The 21,427-nt window shown below is 42.3% G+C and overlaps 1 protein-coding gene across 11 annotated transcripts in view; it reads right to left on the reverse strand.

Annotated features, from left to right (window-relative positions):
• ENOX1 (ecto-NOX disulfide-thiol exchanger 1) overlaps positions 1 to 21,427 on the reverse strand; it is a 536,440-nt gene that overhangs the window by 212,867 nt on the left and 302,146 nt on the right. For all 11 annotated transcript variants that reach the window (XR_016438859.1, XM_090025310.1, XM_090025275.1 and 8 more), the window contains 2 exons: positions 6,505 to 6,637; positions 5,157 to 5,294 (listed from right to left, as the gene is read on the reverse strand). Coding sequence is in view for 10 of the 11 variants with exons in the window: in XM_090025310.1 (XP_089881436.1) it covers positions 5,157 to 5,294; positions 6,505 to 6,514 (148 nt within the window). In the remaining variant the exon portion in view is untranslated. The remainder of the gene's footprint in view (positions 1 to 5,156; positions 5,295 to 6,504; positions 6,638 to 21,427) is intronic.

Genomic DNA, 21,427 nt, shown 5'->3' on the forward strand with positions numbered 1-21,427 from the left:
TGCATGCTGTATGGTAAAGATTAGCTGAAAGAAGTTTAGAAGGCTTGTGACTTTTACACACCTGTAGCAATCCTCACTTTTATTTATATATCAAAACTTTTGCCTACCTGCCATCTTAGATTCACTTAATAGGAAATGTTTGTTAACCAAAAGTCTAAACCAGGGATGTCAAACATATTCCCCCCAGAGCTGTTCCATGTGGCCCATTGGGCTATTAGAGGACTACTAGAAGCTGGCGGCATGACTAGAGACAGCACGGCATGCTGCAGAATTTGGAGTTCCTGGGCCCTGCTGGACATGGCCATTGATGGCGGAGGGCATGAGCAAGGGCTGTGACACAGGCACACTCACCCTGCCACACTGGACCCCAATCTGCCAATGCTTGGCCCTGCCATTGCCAGATCCAGCTGCCTTTGCAGCCACTGCCCCTGCAGATCCAGCTTGGGAGGAGAACCACTGTCCAGATCCAGCCTGGTGCAGGTTTGATACCACTGGTCTAAACTTTCAAAATCACTTGTGATAAAAGAATTTCAAAACTACTTCATACTTTACTACATGATGACTCAGGGAAAAAAACAATCAGAAAGAAAAAAAAGTAAATTGATCATCAGGCAGCCTGTCTTCTTTCAAAAAACAGGGTGATCTGATGCCAAGTGCTGAGACAAATGTGAACATGAGGACAATATTTAGCTAAAATGACCCTGCAAAATTCCCACTACAAAACTAAGCTAAAACCCTCTCTGATTTGAGATTATTACCCCCTGTCCCAATATCCCTGTAAATATAACAAACAGTAAAATAAAAAAGAAAGAAAGAAAGAAAGAAATATTAAAGGATGTATTTCCCCAGAAAGTATTTCTCAAAGTCTCATAGCATGGAAAATACTAATTTTTACACTTGGATAATTCAAAAGCTGTTTAGCAGATTTCTCGAAACTTTCAAGAATTTCTTTACCTCTGGGCTCAGACTAAGCATGAGAAATTTCGCCCCAAAAGATAATTAATTTTATTTTTAAGTACATCATTTATTGGAAAGATGAGGTTTAAAATGAAAAGGCCTATTTAACCATTAGTATGCCACATCAAACTTGAACAATTGAACTAAAATGCATTATTAAACTATAGTTCATTGCATAAATTGTACACAAATAATGTCTGAATGGATACATTCACTCACGTGTAGTGTGGTTGCCAAATATTATCGAGGAAGCTTTGTGAGTAACATGACGTAGAAGCAAAGGATATAGGAAACATGAGACACTATACATTTATTAACAAGAATCCATCTTTACAAATGAAAGGCTCTGACATCTTCCCAGATCAAAAATCCAATTTTACAGCACTAGGAGATAAAGAATTAAATAGAGTATAGATAACATCTAAACTGGTATTAAAAGGTTAGCAGTGCTTAAAATTGATTAGTCACCAGGAACAGACAGCCTACATCCCTGACTGTTTTAAGAATATTGGCCAGATATTGCAGAAGCTTGAGCTGTCACTTCTACAAACTCAGTTCAGGGGAGAGCCCTGCAGACTGCAAGGTGGTCAGCACAATTCTACCACAGGCCAGAAGGTCCAAACTATTGCACTACATTTACATTAATACCAATGGAAGAAAAATGAGTAAAACACTTCAAAAACTTTTAGCAGATGAAATGTAGGAACAGCAGAGGGGGAACTCTGCTCTGAAGGCAAAATGAAGGGTACAGAAAGCAATATTTCAATGCTAAAGAAGTCTACTCTGTTTGTAGGATTAATAAAAACAATAAACAATAGAGTCAGGAAGGATTAAAGATTATTTCAACACTTAGGCCAATACAGTGGACGTAAATTGTAGTTCAATGCTGGTACAGCAAATGTACTATAATGAAATATGGCTGTAATTCTTTTCATGGTGAATTGTTGCAAAAATCATGGATCTGCCATGGTGAAAACTGTCAAAAATTTATAAATCATAGGGAAAAATGTAAGGGTGAAGTTACATGTTAACTTGCTATACTAAATCTGCTGAATGTTATGTGGTGGTAAAGTTAGAATGTGCTGTGAGCTGCTTTGCATTAAGGTCATGTACTGACATCAGGGGTGGTTATATCGATTCCAAATTGTTGCCTGATATCAGGTAAGTTGGGACAGAAGGGCTAGCAGTGGGGTATCTGGGGTCCACCAGGGGATGGGAAGGTATGTGCAACCCACGGGTGGTGTGGAGGGGCACATGCAACCCATGGGTGGGGTAGGGGGTCAGGTATGACCCACAGGTGGAGTGGGGGAGGGGCAGGCGTGACTCACGGATGGGATCGGGGGCAGACATGATCTGTGGGATGTTGCCAGGGTCTGGAAGTGTCTGATAGGATCAGGGTGCTTGCAGGAGCTTCAGGGCAGCTTGGGGGAATCACAGGCTATTTTGCACCCCCAATGACCCTGGTGAACCTACACCCTTGTTCATCCTCCCACTGTTATCATCCCCCCATACTTGTTCAGCTCTGGCAGTGGTGAACACTGATAAAAGCAGCTTGCAGAAATGGGAGGGGGGAAGGGGAGCAAGGGTCCAGGGGCCAAAAAACAGCCCAGTGCAGGAGAAGGGGGCATGAAAAGTACAGCCTCAGGGCTGAGGCCAGTGACTGGGTTTTCCCAGCCCCAAGGATGCAAAGGGAAGTGTATAATAGTTCCATGCACTGGTTTGACCTAAATCAAGTTAAGTTTTATACTACATCAATCCAAGTTTATCTTAAACCAGGTTCCACACTTTCTAGACTATTTGTACGCATGGAACTGCAGTTACAGGTTTAGATTGATTTCTGGGCACTGAGACTGGGTCTGTAAGTGTAAGGTCAGCACTGGGACGAGCTAAATTTAAATTGAGTGGTCATTTTGAACCCAATTTAACCTCCCCAAATGTCTGTATTTAGCCTACATTTTCAAAAAAGCGCTCTTGCCTACACAACTCTGACTTGCCACTAGAGGGCTGGCGAGCAGGGGCATAGCTAAGTGTTAGACACCTGGGCTCCAGCTCTGCTCTGGGTTGGGAGGGCTGCAAATTGCTTCTTTGATCTCCATGGAGCAAACTGAAGTTACACTAACTTGAGCATGGGCCAAAGTTAACCCTTGCCTGAAGTGGCATAAGTTTGAGATGCTTAGAGGACACTTAGCACAAGCTAACGAGCTTTAACCTGCAGACACTCACATTTTAAGTGCCCTTAGTACAGTCAAAAATAACATGCGACTTCACCCTAAAATGCCAAAGCACAAATTTACCACAGGATGTACATAATACAATGTTTTATACAGTGAAAAGCAAAGTGGATGAGAAAAGGGAACTGTTCTATTCCTAAACAGAAATAAGGAGATGTTCCTCTTAAGTCATAAATATTTTTTACTTATTTCACACTTACTCAGTAGTTAAGAAGGCAAACAGAATAACAATCAGGGTGACAGTGAAATCTCTGGGATCCTCCAACAAAGGAATTATACAAATTTCTGCCTGTGAAATATCTTTGCCTCAGTGATTCACTGACTGCATATGAGAAGCCGAGGGCAGAATCTGCACAGAACCTGGAGCCACAGAAAGAGGGGGCACATGAGTTGATGGGCTAAAGTACAACTAGAGAACTGATTAAAGGAAGCAGAAGAACATGCCTCTGAAGTCAAATCAAATCATTTCTAGATTTGGAGATAATTCTGTCACAGTTTAGTAAAATAAATCTAAAGGGTATTTTAATTGTTTGTTTTGGAGGGAAGAATATGTTTGAGGCCCTGTCCTCATCTTGATTGCATTTCTTTATTAGTCTTTTGGTCTGTCTGTCATGCAGTAGCTCTAAATCATCATATACAATTAATTCCAAAATTGCAGGATTGTTCTAGGTCCCATATAGGCAGAACCCTAAAAATCAGAAAAGTGGAAGAATGCAATTTCCATTGGCTTAGGGAGGGGAATCTATATGATGCACTCTGTTCCTGCCTATCCATTTCACAAGCATTAGTTTAATATGCTGCTCTCTCAAAGGATGTACTGCTCAGACTACCGTGTAACCCTCTGGCTTATCTACAGACCTCAGCACCAATGCAGTAAAAGGAGAAAGTGTCTGAAACAGGATACTGTTGTATACTGGAGATGTTGGATAGCTAATGGTGAGAACAAGGACTGGGAATCCACTCATGATCTGCACCAACTGTACTCCTGATCTGGACCAACTCACTGTCACCTTTCTGCACAAGAACTAATTCTGAGCCAGACTGTCAGCTGCCATACGCTGGCTTAATTCCATTCAGAAGGGAATGCATTTGACCAAATTTAAACTTCACAACTCCATGATGAGGCAGACCCAGAGCTCTGCTGAATTATGACAGCTGGGAACCTGGCTCACCATATCTACTTCGTGGGAGGGCTCTGAATCTTATTCAATGCCAGCCAGTCCAGCTCCTTGTAAAATCAATTGCAAAACGTATGTAGACTTTAGTGTGAGCAGGTTGAACCTGAAATATTTCTAATGTGCAAAGCATTCTGTGTATTATTGTTGGAAAGATTAAGGGATCCATTTCAGAGCTCTCATAAGCTGTAAATGAAATAAAGTCAAACGATATTAGCCCCTGAAAATTGATTTATGGAGGTATAAAACAGCAGAAGCATGATGGGAGGGCTTCTGTTTTACACTCAGCAAACGGTATCAGTTGACGTGGAGAGCAAGAGATTCACATTTTTTTCAGCATCTATTTTTATCTGCACTTTTCTTTTGTCAGCATAACAACAATCTTCCTCCAGTCAGGAGGTTGCAGCCAGTGCCCATGCTATTCCTTGGCAGAACCTCAAGAAAAGCTACTAGAAAAGACTATCAGCCCTTTTTTCTCAAGGACTAAATATATCCCATATGTGACCCTCCCCCAGGCCTTGACCCAGTACAGAGCCTGGAGATCGATGGTTTAGCACTCTAATTTCCCCAAAGAATTCTGGCTGTTTCACAAGGTTAAAATACAGTATGGATTACGTACATATTATACATGGAGACTAATACATAGCATGCAATATTAATCAGAGAAGCTTTGCTCCTCCAGAATTTGTTCTCAAAATATACAAATACATGTCTTCAGAAAGGTTTTCAGATGTTTTATAAAAGAGCATAAAAATCCAGAGACTTGCACAGCAAACCTTTACCAAAATCTTACCCGTCACAAGCTGTTGTCCTGCTAATCCTACTGGAACCATCCCCAGGTTATTCATAGCAGTAGCCCAAGCTGTTGGATCAGTGACTGACATGTTAAGTTGCGTGGTGTCTATAGCGATACTTCCCAAACCGTCAGCAGCTGTCGGAAAAGAATCCAAATCTGAGTTTAAAAATCAACATGTTGCAACGTTTTAAAAAAAAGAAAACCTCAATGAAAGCAAAAAACGATAAGATTTTTTGTTAGTGTGATTCATGTTACTTAAGCAGATGGAAGGCGAGGATCAGCAATAAACGAAGATATTGTTCTGTTCAATTGGGCTTATCATTTAATTCTGTCTAATCAGTAGCAAATACTCTGTGGAAGTAAAGACTCTGGGGGCCTTGTTACACCTTATGCTATAAGCTGCACAAATGCTAATAGGCTTCGTGTTGTTCGGCTTAGTGGAACAGTCACACCTTAAGATGCAAAACCATCTTCGACTGTCACTAGAGGCTGGGTGAGCTGGGGCAGAACGAGGAGCTAGGTGCAGGACTGGCTCACTGCTCCTACTGGGCAAAATGAGTGCTGCAGCCCTGGACACTTGGCAGCTGCAGTATCTCCTGCTGCTGCCCAAACTGCCTAAAACAAGGCACCTAAAATTACAGTGTAACAAGGCCCTAAGGATAATGGTGCTCACTGCTCAACCTCTGTTATTCAGGCTAGATCAGGCCCGTGGGTCTCTCCATGGGTCTGGAAATTTGGAGGTGGGGGAACAGTGGGAGCGTTGATTGCTGTCCCCCTGCTGCTAAATTCCTGGACCTGCAGGGTGCCCCATAGGCCAGATGATGTGACCCTGTGCACTAGATGCACCCACCAGCGTGCATTCTCAGGGTGGAGCAAGTATACCACCATATCTGGTATGCAGGGTTGGGCCATGTGCAGGGTCAAGCCAGCACACAGTCAGATCTGGTGTGTAGGGTTGGGCCAGCACATGAGATCACAACTGTAGATTAACCCCTCACATTGATCCTGGCTGGCAGACAAACAACATATGTGGGATCTGGCCAACAGACTAGTCCTGCAGTACTCATTTGGCTATTGGAACCAGATAGATTGAACACCTCTCCTCTAAGACTTCAAAGCAGACAAAAGCAGGACACATTTTTCATTAAATACAGTTTATGACAGAAATCTTAACATTACTTAGGTACTTAGATAAGAAGAGCTCAAATCAATCTGATTTCTCTCAGTGAATTATCATTAAGTTCCACCTGAACACAAACATCCATCAAAACTAATGCTTTCCAGGCAAACAATATTAGGTTATTAATGATATTTTTCATGAATATTGCAGAGTACAAATATTTACCTGCAGCCATTGTTTTATCAATCCTTTTGTTGCTCTTTGACTTCTTCAGCTAAGAATGTGTTAACTAATATATTAGTAACATCTTGAGACTCGATGTCATTGAATGTAGGGTCCACAAACAGTTCATTAAGTGCTGCAAGAGGGGGCAAAAAAGTCATTAAAGGTTTCTTTCAGAGCATTATCTCAAAACAACAGATGACAACTAAAATTTGCATGAAGGTCCTGTACACCTACAACTGGATCTCCAGTCCCGTTTTAGTTGCGCACCATTTCAACTAACCTGCATTCTTGTTGACTGAATTAACAGTGCCATGTATGAACCTGTCAGATGTGTTGCCTCTGGCTGAAAAACCTTCACAAAATAGGTCTTATCAGTGCCTACACAGCCTCCTCAGTATACAGGCATCAATTGAAAGAATACAGTTAAGACTGCGTAAGAATGTTTAAAAAACTTAAAAATTAATTGATGATGGGAGTTTTGAGGAAACAGCCTCCTGTTAAATTTATCCCTAGATGAAGGAAAAAAAATACTGAAGAACGGTTTAAAGAATGAGCACAAACTGGGAAATGAACAGAATTGAAAAGTTATGGATAACACCTTTGTTTTGAACAAAAGTGATATCCTGAGCACACTAGTATGGAAGTGAAGGTGGAGAGTCAGGCTCCACCTGTAATGTCTTTGATGCTGTTAAGTTGCTGTAACAACATTAAGTTTTATGCAAAGGTAGCATCTTTTGTTTGTGAATCTCACTGTGACCATGTACTGCAGATAGTAAAAACGATTTGGAAAAAAAAGCGGGTAACCCAATATGTAAGAGCTGTCATTGTATGACCCTTACAGTAAAGAAAGCATTTTTTTTGGTTGAGATAAAACACATATCTCAGGTTATTTTAGGTCTTTTATGAACATTTCTTATGTAACCAACGGCAGTGAGTTCTTTAGAGCCTTTTCAGTCTCACGTTTGTCTGGCAAACCAGTAGCTTGAAGGGCCCAATCCAGCACTCAGTAATGTCACCAAAAAATCATTATATATGTTCACTTTACCTTACTGAAAAAATCTTTATGAACAAGTTACTGACAGGTAGGTTAGGGTCTGAACTTTCAGTTTTAACTCTGTGGTAACTGCCTCTTTGCATCCTCTGATCTCACTGAGTTACCCCACAATAAAAGTAAAATATGGTGCCTTTCACTGGCATTGGAAAATGTGAACGCAGGCAGCTACTGCAGGGTAAGCCCATGCACTGTAAGGTCCCTTCCTTGCTTGTTCCCTGCCACCAACTAGCAACTGTCAGCAATGGCTGGGTGGGGAAGAGGGAGGGATGGAGCCCCCCTGCCACGTGACCACCCCCAACTTCCCCTGATGGGGTTTTGGGAAGAGGCAGGTCAGGCCTGTGAGACAGGGGGGCTCTATTGCCCTCCCCACCCCAGCTCCAGGCACAACAGCCAAGATGCCCACATGCAGTGGGAGAAGGGAGCCCCCTCCATCATGTATGCTCCCCCTCAGCTACCTCTGCTGGGGTGCCGTGGGGAGCCAGACTGGGCCTCCACAGTAGACCATTGAACCCAACCCAACCCAGCTATCCCCAAGATTGCAATCTGGGTAGTTGGGGGGGAGGGGAGGGGGCTCCCTTCCCCCATTGCACAGGGAGGAGACCAAGGCTCTGTCTCCTCTCTGTGACAGCCCCAAGGGCAGGGCTGGGATGGTGCCCACCAGAATGAACCCCAGCCCAGCCATGCAAAGCCACATGGGATGTGGGCATATCTGCCCAAATTTAACCCTCATAGGGAACCCATCTACATAGTTGCTAAGGTAGTCTGCTTTAGAGTGCCCCTGTCTGATACTTCTTCAGCAAGGACCCTGGTTTTCTCAGATTTTAAAAAAAACAAACCAATTTTTGGTTTAAAAATAGTAACCCCAAATCCACATTTTTTCTGTGATTTAAATGAAAACCACCAATATATATAATAGTGTTTCATTTAAATCATGGAAAAATGTGGTTTGGCATTAATTATTTTTTTAAACCAAAAATTGCGAATTTTTTTTTAATCTGAGAAAACCAGGATCTCTGCTCATCAGACAAGGGTTAAATTTTCATGTGATCGGCCATTTCAGTAGCTGCTCTGCAGCTGTAAATGTTTGTTACATTATATCTGTAGAGTTTTCAGGGGCCTCATCACATAAAAAAATGTAACTTCTGTAAATGCCCTCAGTTAACATGCTTTTGACTGGTTGAATTATTTGGTCCATAAGTTATCTAATATTTAGTACAGTCCTCTTCCTCTTCACTTATCATTCAGAAATTATTCCTGATTTTTGCATGTCTCATACACGAGCATATGTTCAGCCTATTGACAGCTTGCAGACCATTTGTTTTGACTATGTCTTTTACCAAAATGTCTGAAACTTTTCAGATATGTGATTATTTTCACGAATGAACCATGAGTTGTCAAAATTTCTGTGAACAACGAATAAAACAGTGAACCTATGGTTCTCTGTTAACTCATTAATTCATAAGTCAGCCACCTTTTTAAGCCGTGGGCTCTTGTGACCTAGTTCAGGTAGCTCCCCTCCCTCTCCCCCCCCCTTGCTGCCGTTATTTTTCCCTACAGCAGTACAGCAGCCCTGGCAAAGCATCCATTGCTACCAGTTTTCCCCATGGTGGAATGGGGAAGAGTGCCCATAGCTTGTTCTTTTCTACATGATGGTATAGGAAAGTGATAGCTGTTGATGTCCTCCCCCACCACCGCTGAATGCTGCCAAAGCTACATATCTGCAGACCAGATCAAATGGCTCTACAAGCTGGATATGTAGGTTGCTGACCCCTAAATTAATTCACCACAAATTACTAATGGTGGTAGTCTGCCAGTTTTATTCATAATGCTGTGGAAATCCTGTTTTTAAAATGTTCACTGATGTTCCCAGGTGTCTTTGGTCTGTTTTGCTTTCTTTCTGGCTAGGAGGACTGCAGACCATTAGAGGGAAGAGGCTGCAGGGCAAGCTGAACAGGATAAAGTCGCAAGCTGCTCAAGGTGAGCCAAAGCCTGAAGGAGAACTGGTCCTTTCTAACTAAGAGTTGCTGCAGGCTATTTTGTCAGTGAAACAGAGCTGAATAACAAACACGTGCACCTATGATGATCACTGAACATTCTGCAGAATAATGCACATAAAACTGGTGACAGCAGCAAAAGAGAAACACAGAATTAGGACTGGGGAAAATAGCAGCTTCTAGTTCGAGTTCAAACAGTAACAAACCTTAAGGAAAACTCTGATCGTCAAGATGCAAATTCCTTCCAAAAGTGATGTACTATATAATAATATCAAGGCTGTAGATACAGCACAGTAAGCAGCAGAGGCGCACCGATACATCGGTCCAATACTGGATCGGCACTGATATAAAGAAAATTTACTATATTGGAAATTGGTGATATCAGGCCAATAATTTGGCTGATAAATGGCCCATGCATGTGCGTGCAGCTGCAGCACAGCATAAGCGGGAGAAGCACAGCCCCACATCTTGGAGAGCTGCCTCCAGCTGGTAAGTCTGGTGTGGTGAAAAGGGAGCAGGGAGGGAAGGAACTGTGGGGGCAGATGAAGGCCCCCGCGATGAGGGAGGTGTGGGGTTGGGGCTGGGGCAGGTGCTGGGGAAAGTGCTGCCCAGTCAGGGCAGGGTGGGCATGGCACGGTGCTGCAGCTTGTCCAAGGGGGACAGCTCCCACTGCTGTGCGCTGCTTGTCCAGGAGCTGCTGATCCAGAGGCTCATCTGGCACTCACCTGCTTGTGCAGTGGCTCCTGCCACTGCTTACCCCACTCATCCAGGAGGCGGAGGGTGTGCGCCCCTGGATCTGCATGGTGTGGGCTGGGGCTGTGCCAAGCTGTTCCTGGCAAGGTATGGCTGTGCTGGGAAGGGGCTACAGCGAATTTGTGACTGCAGTACATGTCCCCCCACCCCGGCCCCTTCCCAGCGCAGCCCCGTCCCACCAGGAACAGCTTGGTGCAGCCCCAGCCCCAACCCAGCCTGCACAGTTCTGGTGGCACACGCCCACCCCCACCCCCTGACCTCCTAGATGGAGGCAGGAGCAGCAGCAGGAGCTGCCAGATGAGTGGACAAGTGCTGGACCAATGGTTCCTGGCTGAGCAGCATGCACTGGCAGAAGCCATGCCCCGCCCCCCACCTTACAGCTCTGTGCCATGTCTGCCTCACCGTGGCTAGCACTTGCCCCAGCCCCATGCCCTCCCTCACCGCAGAGGCCTTGATCTGCCTCCCCCAGCCCCTTCCCTCCCTCCTCCCTTTCCACCACACCAGACTTACCAGCTAGAGGCAGCTCTCCACTCTGCCAGGCTGGGTATTGGAAATCGGATTGGTATCAGCCAATACGCCTCCTTAAAAATCGGCTGTTGGTATAGGTCCCAAAATCTCTATCAGTGCACCCCTAGTAAGCAGTGCTGTTACAATAAAAGAAATCAATCTTTCTTATTCTTACTATGACTGGTTGTCAATACAGATTCTTGACATGAGAAAATTTCATAGATTAAACAAACATGGTGGAAAACTATATTGCTTAAAATCATCTTAAGAAGACACTCAACACTGCAGTTAGGCTCAACAAGATTTTGTCAGACGTTTTGAAAATCTTAACAGAAAAGGTTATGTTAATATTTTTAATGAAAGCAGCTTTGCGTAGATATAAACACTTCTCCGTAATTTTTGCAACCCAGAACTGTGCTTTGCATGAGTGCCAGAAAGAAAGATGGTAGAATTGCAAGGAAAGCAGACTACTTGTTTTCACCATTCACAGGTTGTGGGACAGGCAAACAGTTAAGACGTGATTAAAAGTATATTTGTCTTTAAGTGTACTGCCATTTCTTTTTTCTTTTTGTTATAAAAGGTGTTTCTGGTAAGATAGGTAATGACATTTATTTAAGTATATGCAAAGCCAGGACCTCAGTGTACAATGCCAGTGTAAAATGGCGTTGTTCCACTCCCTTCCAATGGACCTATGTAGGTCTAGATGCTAGCTGAAGATCTGGCCCATGACTTTAAGGCCATAAGAGTGCCGTTAAGTATTAGTAATAAGCAGGTATATAAATAAATAGTCCGGGTATGTAGACACTCTAGTATGTAGGTAATTTTACTCAGCTGTATGGGTTGTGTCTGGCTGTTATTAAAACACAAAGGAGAAAAATGGAGAACATCTTTTCCTTTCTTTAGCACATTTTTGTTAGGAGGTTTTTGATTAACACACGTTTAATGTCAAATGCAGTTAACAGCACTCCAAACAGGAGAGTCAGAAACCAGTTCTTTCAAGATTCCATTTTCTAGTCGCACAGAAAATACCAGTTGTCAGATGGTAGATTGTGGTAGGCATTCTGACTTTCCTCCGACAGGCTGTCAAGAAGATGAAGCGCCCTCAAGTCCATATGAATGAGCATTTCTCAGTCATAGCAGATTGCACTTAGTACACATATTTTATACCAGGCAATTAAATGCAGTTACCCAAATGAATACAGAACTTGGTTATATATTGTGCATCAATTATCACAGGCAATGAATGCCATGAGACAAAGAGATTAACACAACATAAAACTAATTCAATAACAGAGCTGATTGCCAAATTAAAATCCTACCCTTTAGATATCCGTAACACCACAGACGACTGAATTATGATGCAACCCAGCAGATTAAACTCCCTACTGCTAAGGACTTTAGCAGAACCCACAGGTCACTGTGGGTTTATTTATTTGCAGTTGTAGGGCTGCAGGACTGGCCTCAAATGAAAAGGTAGCTGGTGACACCTTTTCCCACACATAAACAGTATCTATTTGGCCAGCTTTGGAAGAGGGAACTTTGAGAAAGAGAAACTGCAACCGCAACGAACAACATGATAGTAATTTTTTCTCTTTCTCTTCCCCCATGTCTTTCATATCTACAAAAGACACATCTCACAGATGGCCTCTGCTCAAACTTTTGTGAGGGCAGCACCATGAGTGAAAGTGGTTTTCTATATTTTTTCATGTTTCAAGATGGGAAAAAATGTCCTGGTTCTGAAATACAAAAATCTGGAGAGGCTCCAAGTGAAAAAAAATTTTCTGGGACAATTTACTAACACATGCTCACTGCTTTCCCTCAGAGCTTGAATATATAAAATACCAAAATGAGAGACTGGAGCAATTTTTGAAAATAAGGCCATAAACAGCTAAAAGGTCCCAAATCCTTCAAAAAAAATTAGTCCTTACTTGTGGGTGCTGAACCCTAGAAAATCTGGATCTTATAGAAGTGTTGGGTTAAGCAAATTGCATTTTGTGTAAAATCCAGTCTTCAAACTAAGTCAATACAGACTGAATTATTTGTAGGTTGAGTTCATCAGTCTAACAGTATCTGTTACAGAGGGTGGCGGGTGTCCGAGAATACAAAGGAACTTTGGGACAAACCAGAGAAAGGAGAACTAACATATTCAATGTGTTCTGTACTATATATATGGAATCAAAATCATACAAATGAAATTAGTCTTCTGATTTCCAGTCATTTGGGATGAACTATGATACCGTTACTTACTCTGAACTCTGTAATTGAAAAACTATGATATCATGTTATAAATTCAGAAAAAATAAAGCATTGTTGTGCAATGTTTTACTTTATATCATACTGAACACTGCATGCATGTGTTTGTATATAATTTTTTGCATATGCACACACACAACCCTTTATTCATTGCAATGTAGTCAAACAACAAATCATAACTGTACCGATGGGCCTAAAAGAAGTCAGGGGGGGAAAAGTCACAATATACTTTCAGTTTGCTCTTAAATCTAATATAAAGCCAATTTGCAGAAAATGTATCTTCTGGAAGAACTCCGCATTCAAGATGCTGTGTTACTAAATCCTCTCTCCTGTCCATTTTTGAAAATGCTATGTGGAACACACAATGGGGAGATTTACTTCAGAAAACATTTTAGTCAGAAACAGGAAGATTTCAGGAGTGTGAGAATAAAACAAAGGTCTGTAAAATAAACAGGTGTTCTTTTGAGATGCTGTTTTAAAGGTCATCCAGTAATATTTTATACCAAAATCCAGAACTTCACTGGCAACCAATGGAAGGTCTTAAGAGGTTACAAATGTGATTGTTCTTTTGTGAGAATTCCAGCAGCTGCAGCCTGAATTCGCTGAAGTCTATAAATAACAGAATCTGGAGACACATTAAGCAAAGCATTATAGAAGTCCTGCATAGTGATAAAATAAGAGAGCGGGGGAGAAAAGCATAGGCAGTGCTAAAGTCATCTGGAAAAAAGCAGATTTCCAGACAAGCAATGCTGTCCATCCCTGCTAAAAGCCGATTTGATTATTGCTCAAATACAAAATGCCATTGTCAATCAATGATTATGTCTGTGTTTGTCACTTTGTCTAGGAGCTGATTTTAAACGGTGATGACTTGCTTTCCATTTCATAAGAAGAATGCTTCCTGAATAAATTACACTATTTCTTCAAATAGCAGCATTTTAAGAATTCCAGTATAACAATATACTGATAATTCCAAAGTCTTCAAATCTGCTTATAATAATTTATATATTTAAAAGCTCAATATAATGCTGATTTTTATCCAAGGCCTTCAAAATCCTTTAATAACACAACATTTCCCTAAGACGTGTTTCAAACAATAGAGGAAGCACATAGAATAACCCAATGTACAGCATAGAAATAAAATATATTAATGAAGGTGGCGATATTGTGTCAGAGCAGTAGCTTGTATACAATAGACACATTGGGAAAAGTTTTTTGTTATGTCAGTGTTCCCTTTTGGTCTTTTTTTTTTTCCCTCTCTCCTTCTTCAAAAAATAAATGAGAAACTTAAATTCTCTCTGTAGCAAAGAAATACAGAAAATAAATGGAAAAGGTCTGTTAGATCAGGCAGTCTTATTGAATGCTACTGGGCCAATCCAAACTCCCTAGACAGATGTCAAGAGTGCAGTTTCCATATCCATATCTCCATTTTTATCTAGCAAGGGTGTTCAGATATCACTGAGGTTCCTTTCTCTCACCTCTGGGCACCAACTTGCAGTCCATTAGAAGCTGAGACTTGTCAGGCCACTCATAGATACCACCTCCTCTTCTAACCTCATAGAAATTACTCAAAACATAATGCAGGCTAAAATTGTATCATCTTTGCTTCAGATCCTGCAAGAGGAAGGGGTGCACCCAAGGGACAAGGATGCCTAAGGAGAAGCCCTGGTTTACTGTGGGCCAAAGTACAGGCAATTTAAGATAAGGAATCTCACAGGGTTGCAGGGAGACCCTCAGAGATTTATCAATGTGGGAGGAGATAAATTGTATTAACCAGAGGGAATGAGGAAGGTGTTCTCTTTGAAGGAAACCTTACAAGAGAGATCTGCCCAGGGCCTCCTTCCACAAGGTTTTCTGCAGTACAGGATAATGTAGGCCAGGAGTCAGCCACCCTTTCCCAGTGCAGGCCACTCATCACAACCTGGCCTCTGCTGCATACTGCAAATCTCTCTCCCGCAGAGTGGCCAGCTGCTTGTGCTTACATTCACTACTGATGCCCATCTCTGCAGAGAGGGTAAGCACAGGTGCAGTGAAGCAGCAAGCTCCATTGTGAAGGAGAGCACTGTTGAGGAGATATAGGCAGCTTGGTGCAGCTCTACACCCGTTGTCAGATCAGACCTATGGGCTAAGTACAGACATTCAAAAAGCCCGAGCCTGAATCAATTCAATCCTTGCAGGTTAGTCTAACCCCATAGATTGAACTGGCGAGCAAGTGAATAGACATTCACTTTTGATTCCTGAAATGCAGGCACATGCTTGCAGTGGCTCAGGCTAGAAGCCGAGGGACACTAAAGTGAGCCCGGGGCTGGAGGGGGTGAGGCCAGGCCCCGGCAGACTGCGTATGACTGGGAAGGGATTTAAACCCCCACCCTGGCCTGCATGGTTCCTAGTTGGGGTGTGCCTGGAAGGGGAGTGGGAAGCAGCCCCTGCCAGGCATTTCCCCCCTGACCGCTCAACCAACAGGGCGGTGGTCAGCCCTGGCAGCAGCCTGAAGCAAATGGGGAGATGGAAGAGGGTTTAATTCCCCCCTGCCTCCCCTGTCCCACTGGCAGAGACCCAAGCCAGGGTCTGCCTGGCCAGGGCATATCAGAGCCCCCCACCTTGCTGCTGCAGCAGCAGGTGCAGAGGCATGGCCAGATGCCAGCCTGGCATGGCTTCCTGAAGCAAAGCATGGCCCCCAGCAGCAGCCTCAAATGAACGGGGGACAAAGGAGGGTTTAATTCCCCCATCCCTCCCCTGTTCCAACAGTACAGCCGGCAGCAGGGGGGGGCATGGCCTTTGCCTCAGGGATCTATGCTAGGCCAGCACCCAGCCACACCCCTGCTGCAGCGGCAAGGGCTCTGGGAAGGGGGAGGACCCTGACAGGGGCTGCTTTGCCCTGGCCAGGCAGACCCCAGCTTGGGTCTGTGCTGGTGGGACAAGGGATTTTGAAACTGGTTAATGTGCATTGAACTTCTGATCTGTCACATGTTTAAACCCATTTCTGATCACTTAAACCAGTTTATGTGCAACTTTTATCCTTAGCCTTGCAGGCTAGATTAAACCTCTTCATCTAGGGCTGGATCTGGTCCATGGGCCAATGTTGCCAATTCCTGGTTTAGCTTAATGTACAAGATTCCTTTGGAAGACTGAATATATTATGTTGAAGAGCTGAATTCAGAGTCCTCACTGATGCCACAGATTTTTATGGAAACTTTCTAGACCCATCTTCTTTTCTATCCACAGCTATAGGAACACCAATGTAATAATTGCATTTATCACATACCTTTGCCTTCCCTACAATACTGTGTCTATTAATCTATTTTTTCATAAGTTAGTCCAGATAGCTGGAGATGCCCATTAAAAAAAAAGTCCTGCAAGAGAATGTTTGCTACCTTGCTATTCCACCACAATATGAAATTCCTTCTGTATCCACCTACGATAAAACTAATGTAGTCCATCCTCTACCTATGACTGATATATGGTGCATAATCTCACAAGCTAGTAGGAGCTTTATCATTACTGAAAAAAGGAGGGATTCTAGTTTTCCAACTGGCCTTCCAACACAGCGCTTGCTCCTAGCCTTGGAAGATGAGGAGGTAGCTGAACCTTCCATAGCAACATTATAAATAGAAAAAGTTACGTTAAGCAATTTTTATAAGTTTCTAAAGTGTATTCATTATCATTTCCTTCTGCTTCTGAGTCCTGGATAATTGAAGTCTTGGATTTAAAACAGCCTGATTTAGCAGACAGATATGTATGAGAAACCATGCCAATCAAGTCATTTTGCATTTTATAAAATCCTTCTTTCCCCTACGAAATGGACCATACACAGAATATGTGATGGTGTCACACGATAGAAAGGTTTCCTGGTTCCTAGCTGGAATGATTCCCATTACTCATGTGTGCCTTCTTCACTGAGTAAAGCAACCATCATAGAGTCATATCAATCACAACTTCATACAACATCACTTATTCTCCGTATGCTGCTTGTTGAAAGAGATTCTGGAAGATATTTTTAAGTTAAGATTTCTCTCGATAATGTCACCTAAAAATAATAATAATAAAAAAACCTTCTCGATCTCTTGTTCACTCTGAATCCAACAACTGCTTTTTATCTTTTTATCATATCTTATTCAGGATCCTTGCCTCACTTCTTAGGACTCCAGATAGTCTCCCCCAACTATCTCCCTTGTCTCACACGCTCCTACATCTTCACCCCCTCTGCATATCTCCTATACACCCTCCCCTGATTTACCTTTAAACTTTTCTTTTTTCTATTACTCCTCACTTCATGCTTCCTCTAACACTACTTTCCTTGGCTGAATCTACCAGTCCACCTTCCTTCATTCAAGCGTTTCCTTTTAACTGGGAAACAATGTGGTCCAGTGTACAGTGCACTAGATAAAGATGAGTCTAATCACATTCTGCCACTACTCATTACTCCACTTCTCTAAGACTCTTTCCTCTCTCACTCCTTGGATCTGTCTAGTCCACTTGGATTGTAAGTTCGACATAGACAAGCTTAAGAGATCAAAAATCAAGAGTCAGGCCCCTGCAATATATATTCAAAGAAGATTTTTAGATATCTTCTGATGTTTTTGTGTCCATCCTCTTTGCATGTGCATAGAGACAGAGAGAGAGGACTGATATTGCTCACTCAGCCAAGTTTATTGGGAAAGCTAACCCTTCCCCTTTGGTACTGCATGAGCCCTCACTCCCATATATGCCTGTTCCTCTCTGAGCAATTTATTCATCTCTCCAAACAAGCAATCCTGTTCTCTCAGTCCTCAAAATAGTTTTGTCCCTGACCCCAGCAGTTCTGCTTTCCAGATCTGACCCAGAACAGCAGTTTTGACCCCAGGTTCCAACACACCTCCTAGGCTCCCAGAAGGTCTGCCCCTCCAACATCACCCCTGCTCTCCCTGCGTGTCTTGATCCCTCTCCCCCAACTATAACAGGAAAAGTTACCTTCTCTTCCCTCCCAGTTCAGGGAAAAGATCATTGGCCCTTCTTCCTTTCTCCCTTCCCAGGCTGTATCTCAAGGGGAGATAAAGTAAACTGTAAGCCTAACAGGAAGGGAGAAGAGAGCAGTGTCACCTTGAACTGCCAGCCTGCTTCATTCTCCTGCTTCAAGGTTGCCAAGAGGAGGTAGAGAGGGTCCAACCTACTTCCTGAGCAGCCTTGAGTGACTGCTTTCCCCTGAGAGATGGGCAAGTAGCTTCAGCAATGAATCAAAGTTGTTTTCCCCCAGTCAAAAGTCAAATTTCCAAGTGGGTCCATGTGTCTCATGTAATGGAGAAACTAGCTCCAGCACCAGTCAAAACCATATCTTCTCTTTGCTATGGAAGTCTAAGAATTGGCTATACTGTAAACCAGGGGTGGCCAACCTGCAGTACATGTGCTATAAGTGGCACAAGGAACTTCTGTGTGGCAGACAGCACATTAGGGAGAGGTCAGGCAGTATAGGAGGAGACAGGACAAAACACAGAAAGCAGAATAGGCTCTGTGCACAGGACAGGAAGCAGAAAAAAAGAGCAGCAGATTGGGCAGGGACCAAAGGGAAGGAAGCAACAAGCAGAGCAGCAAATCAGGCAGGTGAAGGGGATCAGAGTGTTACTCAGGGAGGCCACTAGGCCAATTTATGGCACAAGTCTCAAAGATTGGCCCCCGCTGTTATAAACTCTCTGGGATAAGGATTGTCACTCACAATATTTTTGTAGGCACCTGATGCAGTGCTACCCCCAGATGCATTTGAAATCTACAGAAGGCAACTACAATATAAAATTATTATCAGCTACAACCCCATTCTCCACAAGGAATCCCTCCTTCCCTTTTCCCACTGTTAATAATCTTTTTAGCCTCCTTTTCCTGAAGCGCAGTCTGGTGTGTTTGTCTCGTCTAATTTGAATTATAAGCTCTTCTGGGCAGGAAACATGTCTTTATCTGTGTTGGTAAAGTACAGTGTAAATTTACTGCACTATATAAATGTTTTGTAATAACACCAGCAATAACGAGAATGATTTATTTACTATAAATACAATATTTCCAGTCTTCAAAATACAATCAGAAACAACCCAGAATCAACAGCGAAGCCAAAAAGATTTGCAGAACCTTTCATCATAAAGTGTGAGCAACCAGCCTTGAAGTAGCAGGGTGAAACTTTGGTGAATTAATTACCAATATTCATAAATAGCATTTGTTACTGCAATAAAAATCAAGGGAAATCTTCCTGCTGGAAAACATAAAACAGAAAATAACCAGTGTAAACCAGCAGCACACTGCTTAACACATGTATTAGAAGGGTCATAAGCAGTATATTCGTTACTTTTTAAACAAACATGATGTTAATAATGCCACTGCAACATTATGAATAAAGAATTTGGCCTGTAGCTATGAATATGGTAACTCATAGCTTTTCACTTGTTTATTTGAATTGTCATCTAGCAAACTTCTTTACCAGTGTTCTCCTGAGACCAAATTCTTACTTCAGTCTATGAATATGCATGTGGCATAAATGGTACAATGAGGAAGGAAACTGTGAAGTGCAGTTATATTCACACGGCTTGCTGGCCCTCTGCTTGACCTCCATACATAAAGCAGCAGAGGATTATTCTGAGACACGGCTTTGATATCAAAGAGCAGAACTCATGCATTCAACCAGACCCACATCCATTTGCACTTTATTCTTCTCATACAGGGTGAGATTAGATTAGTAGAAGAATGGATTGTTATTACTTATGTATATCCAACATTGCACTAGCTGGTCATCTAAATATGCAATATGTAGACTGCAATGCTTTAGCTTAACTAAAATATCTGGGCTTAATGTAGCAGTGTCTGGGTGAAACTTAATGGCCTGTGATATGTAGAAGGTCAGCCTCCAGGATCTAATGGTGCCTTCTGCCTTGAAAGCCAGAGCAGCAGCAAGTACAGTAGTAGGATCGTCCACATGTATTACTCTTTTAATTGCCTGTTAACATTTCATGGATTGAGAAAGACTGGCTGCCTGCTTTCATGCTAACTGAACTCTATTCTGCCTGTAATGGACTCCCATTCTTCTTCTTTAGGAAATGTATGGGCAGTACTGAGTTAAGACACTTGACTGAGAGATAGATATTGAACCCACATCTCCTTGATCTGTCAAATTCCTGAGGAACCACAGGCAAGACATTTATGCCTCTGTACCCCATCTGTAAAATGGGGTAATGCTACTTCCCATTCTTTCTCTGCCTTGTCTAATTAGATTGCATTGCTTTTATGTACCATGCTCAACACAATAGGACCTCGATCTACACACACAAAGTAGACTGCAATGGATTATGTTGTGTGAATTCAGGTTTCAGTGAAAACCACATAAAACCAAGAAAAAAGGCACTTATAATTTTTCAAGATATGTGAGAGGGAAGGGAGGGAAAATTCAAGTTTCCTTTAAAGGGGCTTCCAATGAAATTCACACTCGGTTAGCTGCAATTTAAAGATTGTGTCTCAATACATGCATTCACTCTACACTTATTTCTTAGTCATGCATAACAGAAGTGATGTAAAATATTTTAGTATGTTATTTAAAAAGTGTGGGTTCATGAATGTGAGCAATAAAAAACAATGAAAAAGTCTCACTGGTATTTTTTTTTTAAACTTCTGTAAACTTTTATGACATTTCTGCTCAGGAGACAGAACTAGAGATGTGCCTTTTCCCTTTGGCATGATGATATTTAATATATTACTCTTAGTTGATGATCATTCAAGATACTAATATTTGCAGAAGCCTTCATTGTGTTTGCCTTATCTATGCCTATCTTTTAAATTGTAAGACCTTCAGAGCAGGGAAAATTTGCATCTTACACATTGCCAAGAGTACTATCTATGCCCAACTAATAAGTGACGTAGAAACAGTCACCAGATAGTACTATTATCCACCGTGTGGTGAGCATTTTCTTGAGTGTACAAGCAAGATGTCAGTCTTGATAGAAACCTAGTGTTGTTGGCTTTCTCTAACATAGTTTCTCTGGGAAAGCTGTAACAACCTGCTAAAAGAAGTTAACACTGTCTTTAATCTTTCCACATAGACTTAATTCTCAGGGCACAGTTACTCCATGGGAACAAGGCTGTGGTATTTTGGCTGAGACCTTTAAAGGAGTGCGCTGCCTGTAATTGTTTAAGGAATTACATATATATCAAATGTAAAATAAACACATTGTCAATTATTTCTCCTGCAACAAAACACTGCTCTGCAAGGTCCTGACATGTTCCACTGGCCAGCTGAGATACAACAATAACTTTCTGGAAATAAAGCTGATGATGCTAGTTAAAGAAAATTTAATCAAGAATCTCCTCTTTTTGTATCACTCTTTTTACAAACGTGTTTGTATGATTGCCTGGTACA

The sequence above is a fragment of the Crocodylus siamensis genome, chromosome 1, assembly GCF_052110815.1.
Source record: "Crocodylus siamensis isolate JL-2025a chromosome 1, ASM5211081v1, whole genome shotgun sequence".
Lineage (NCBI taxonomy): Eukaryota > Metazoa > Chordata > Crocodylia > Crocodylidae > Crocodylus > Crocodylus siamensis.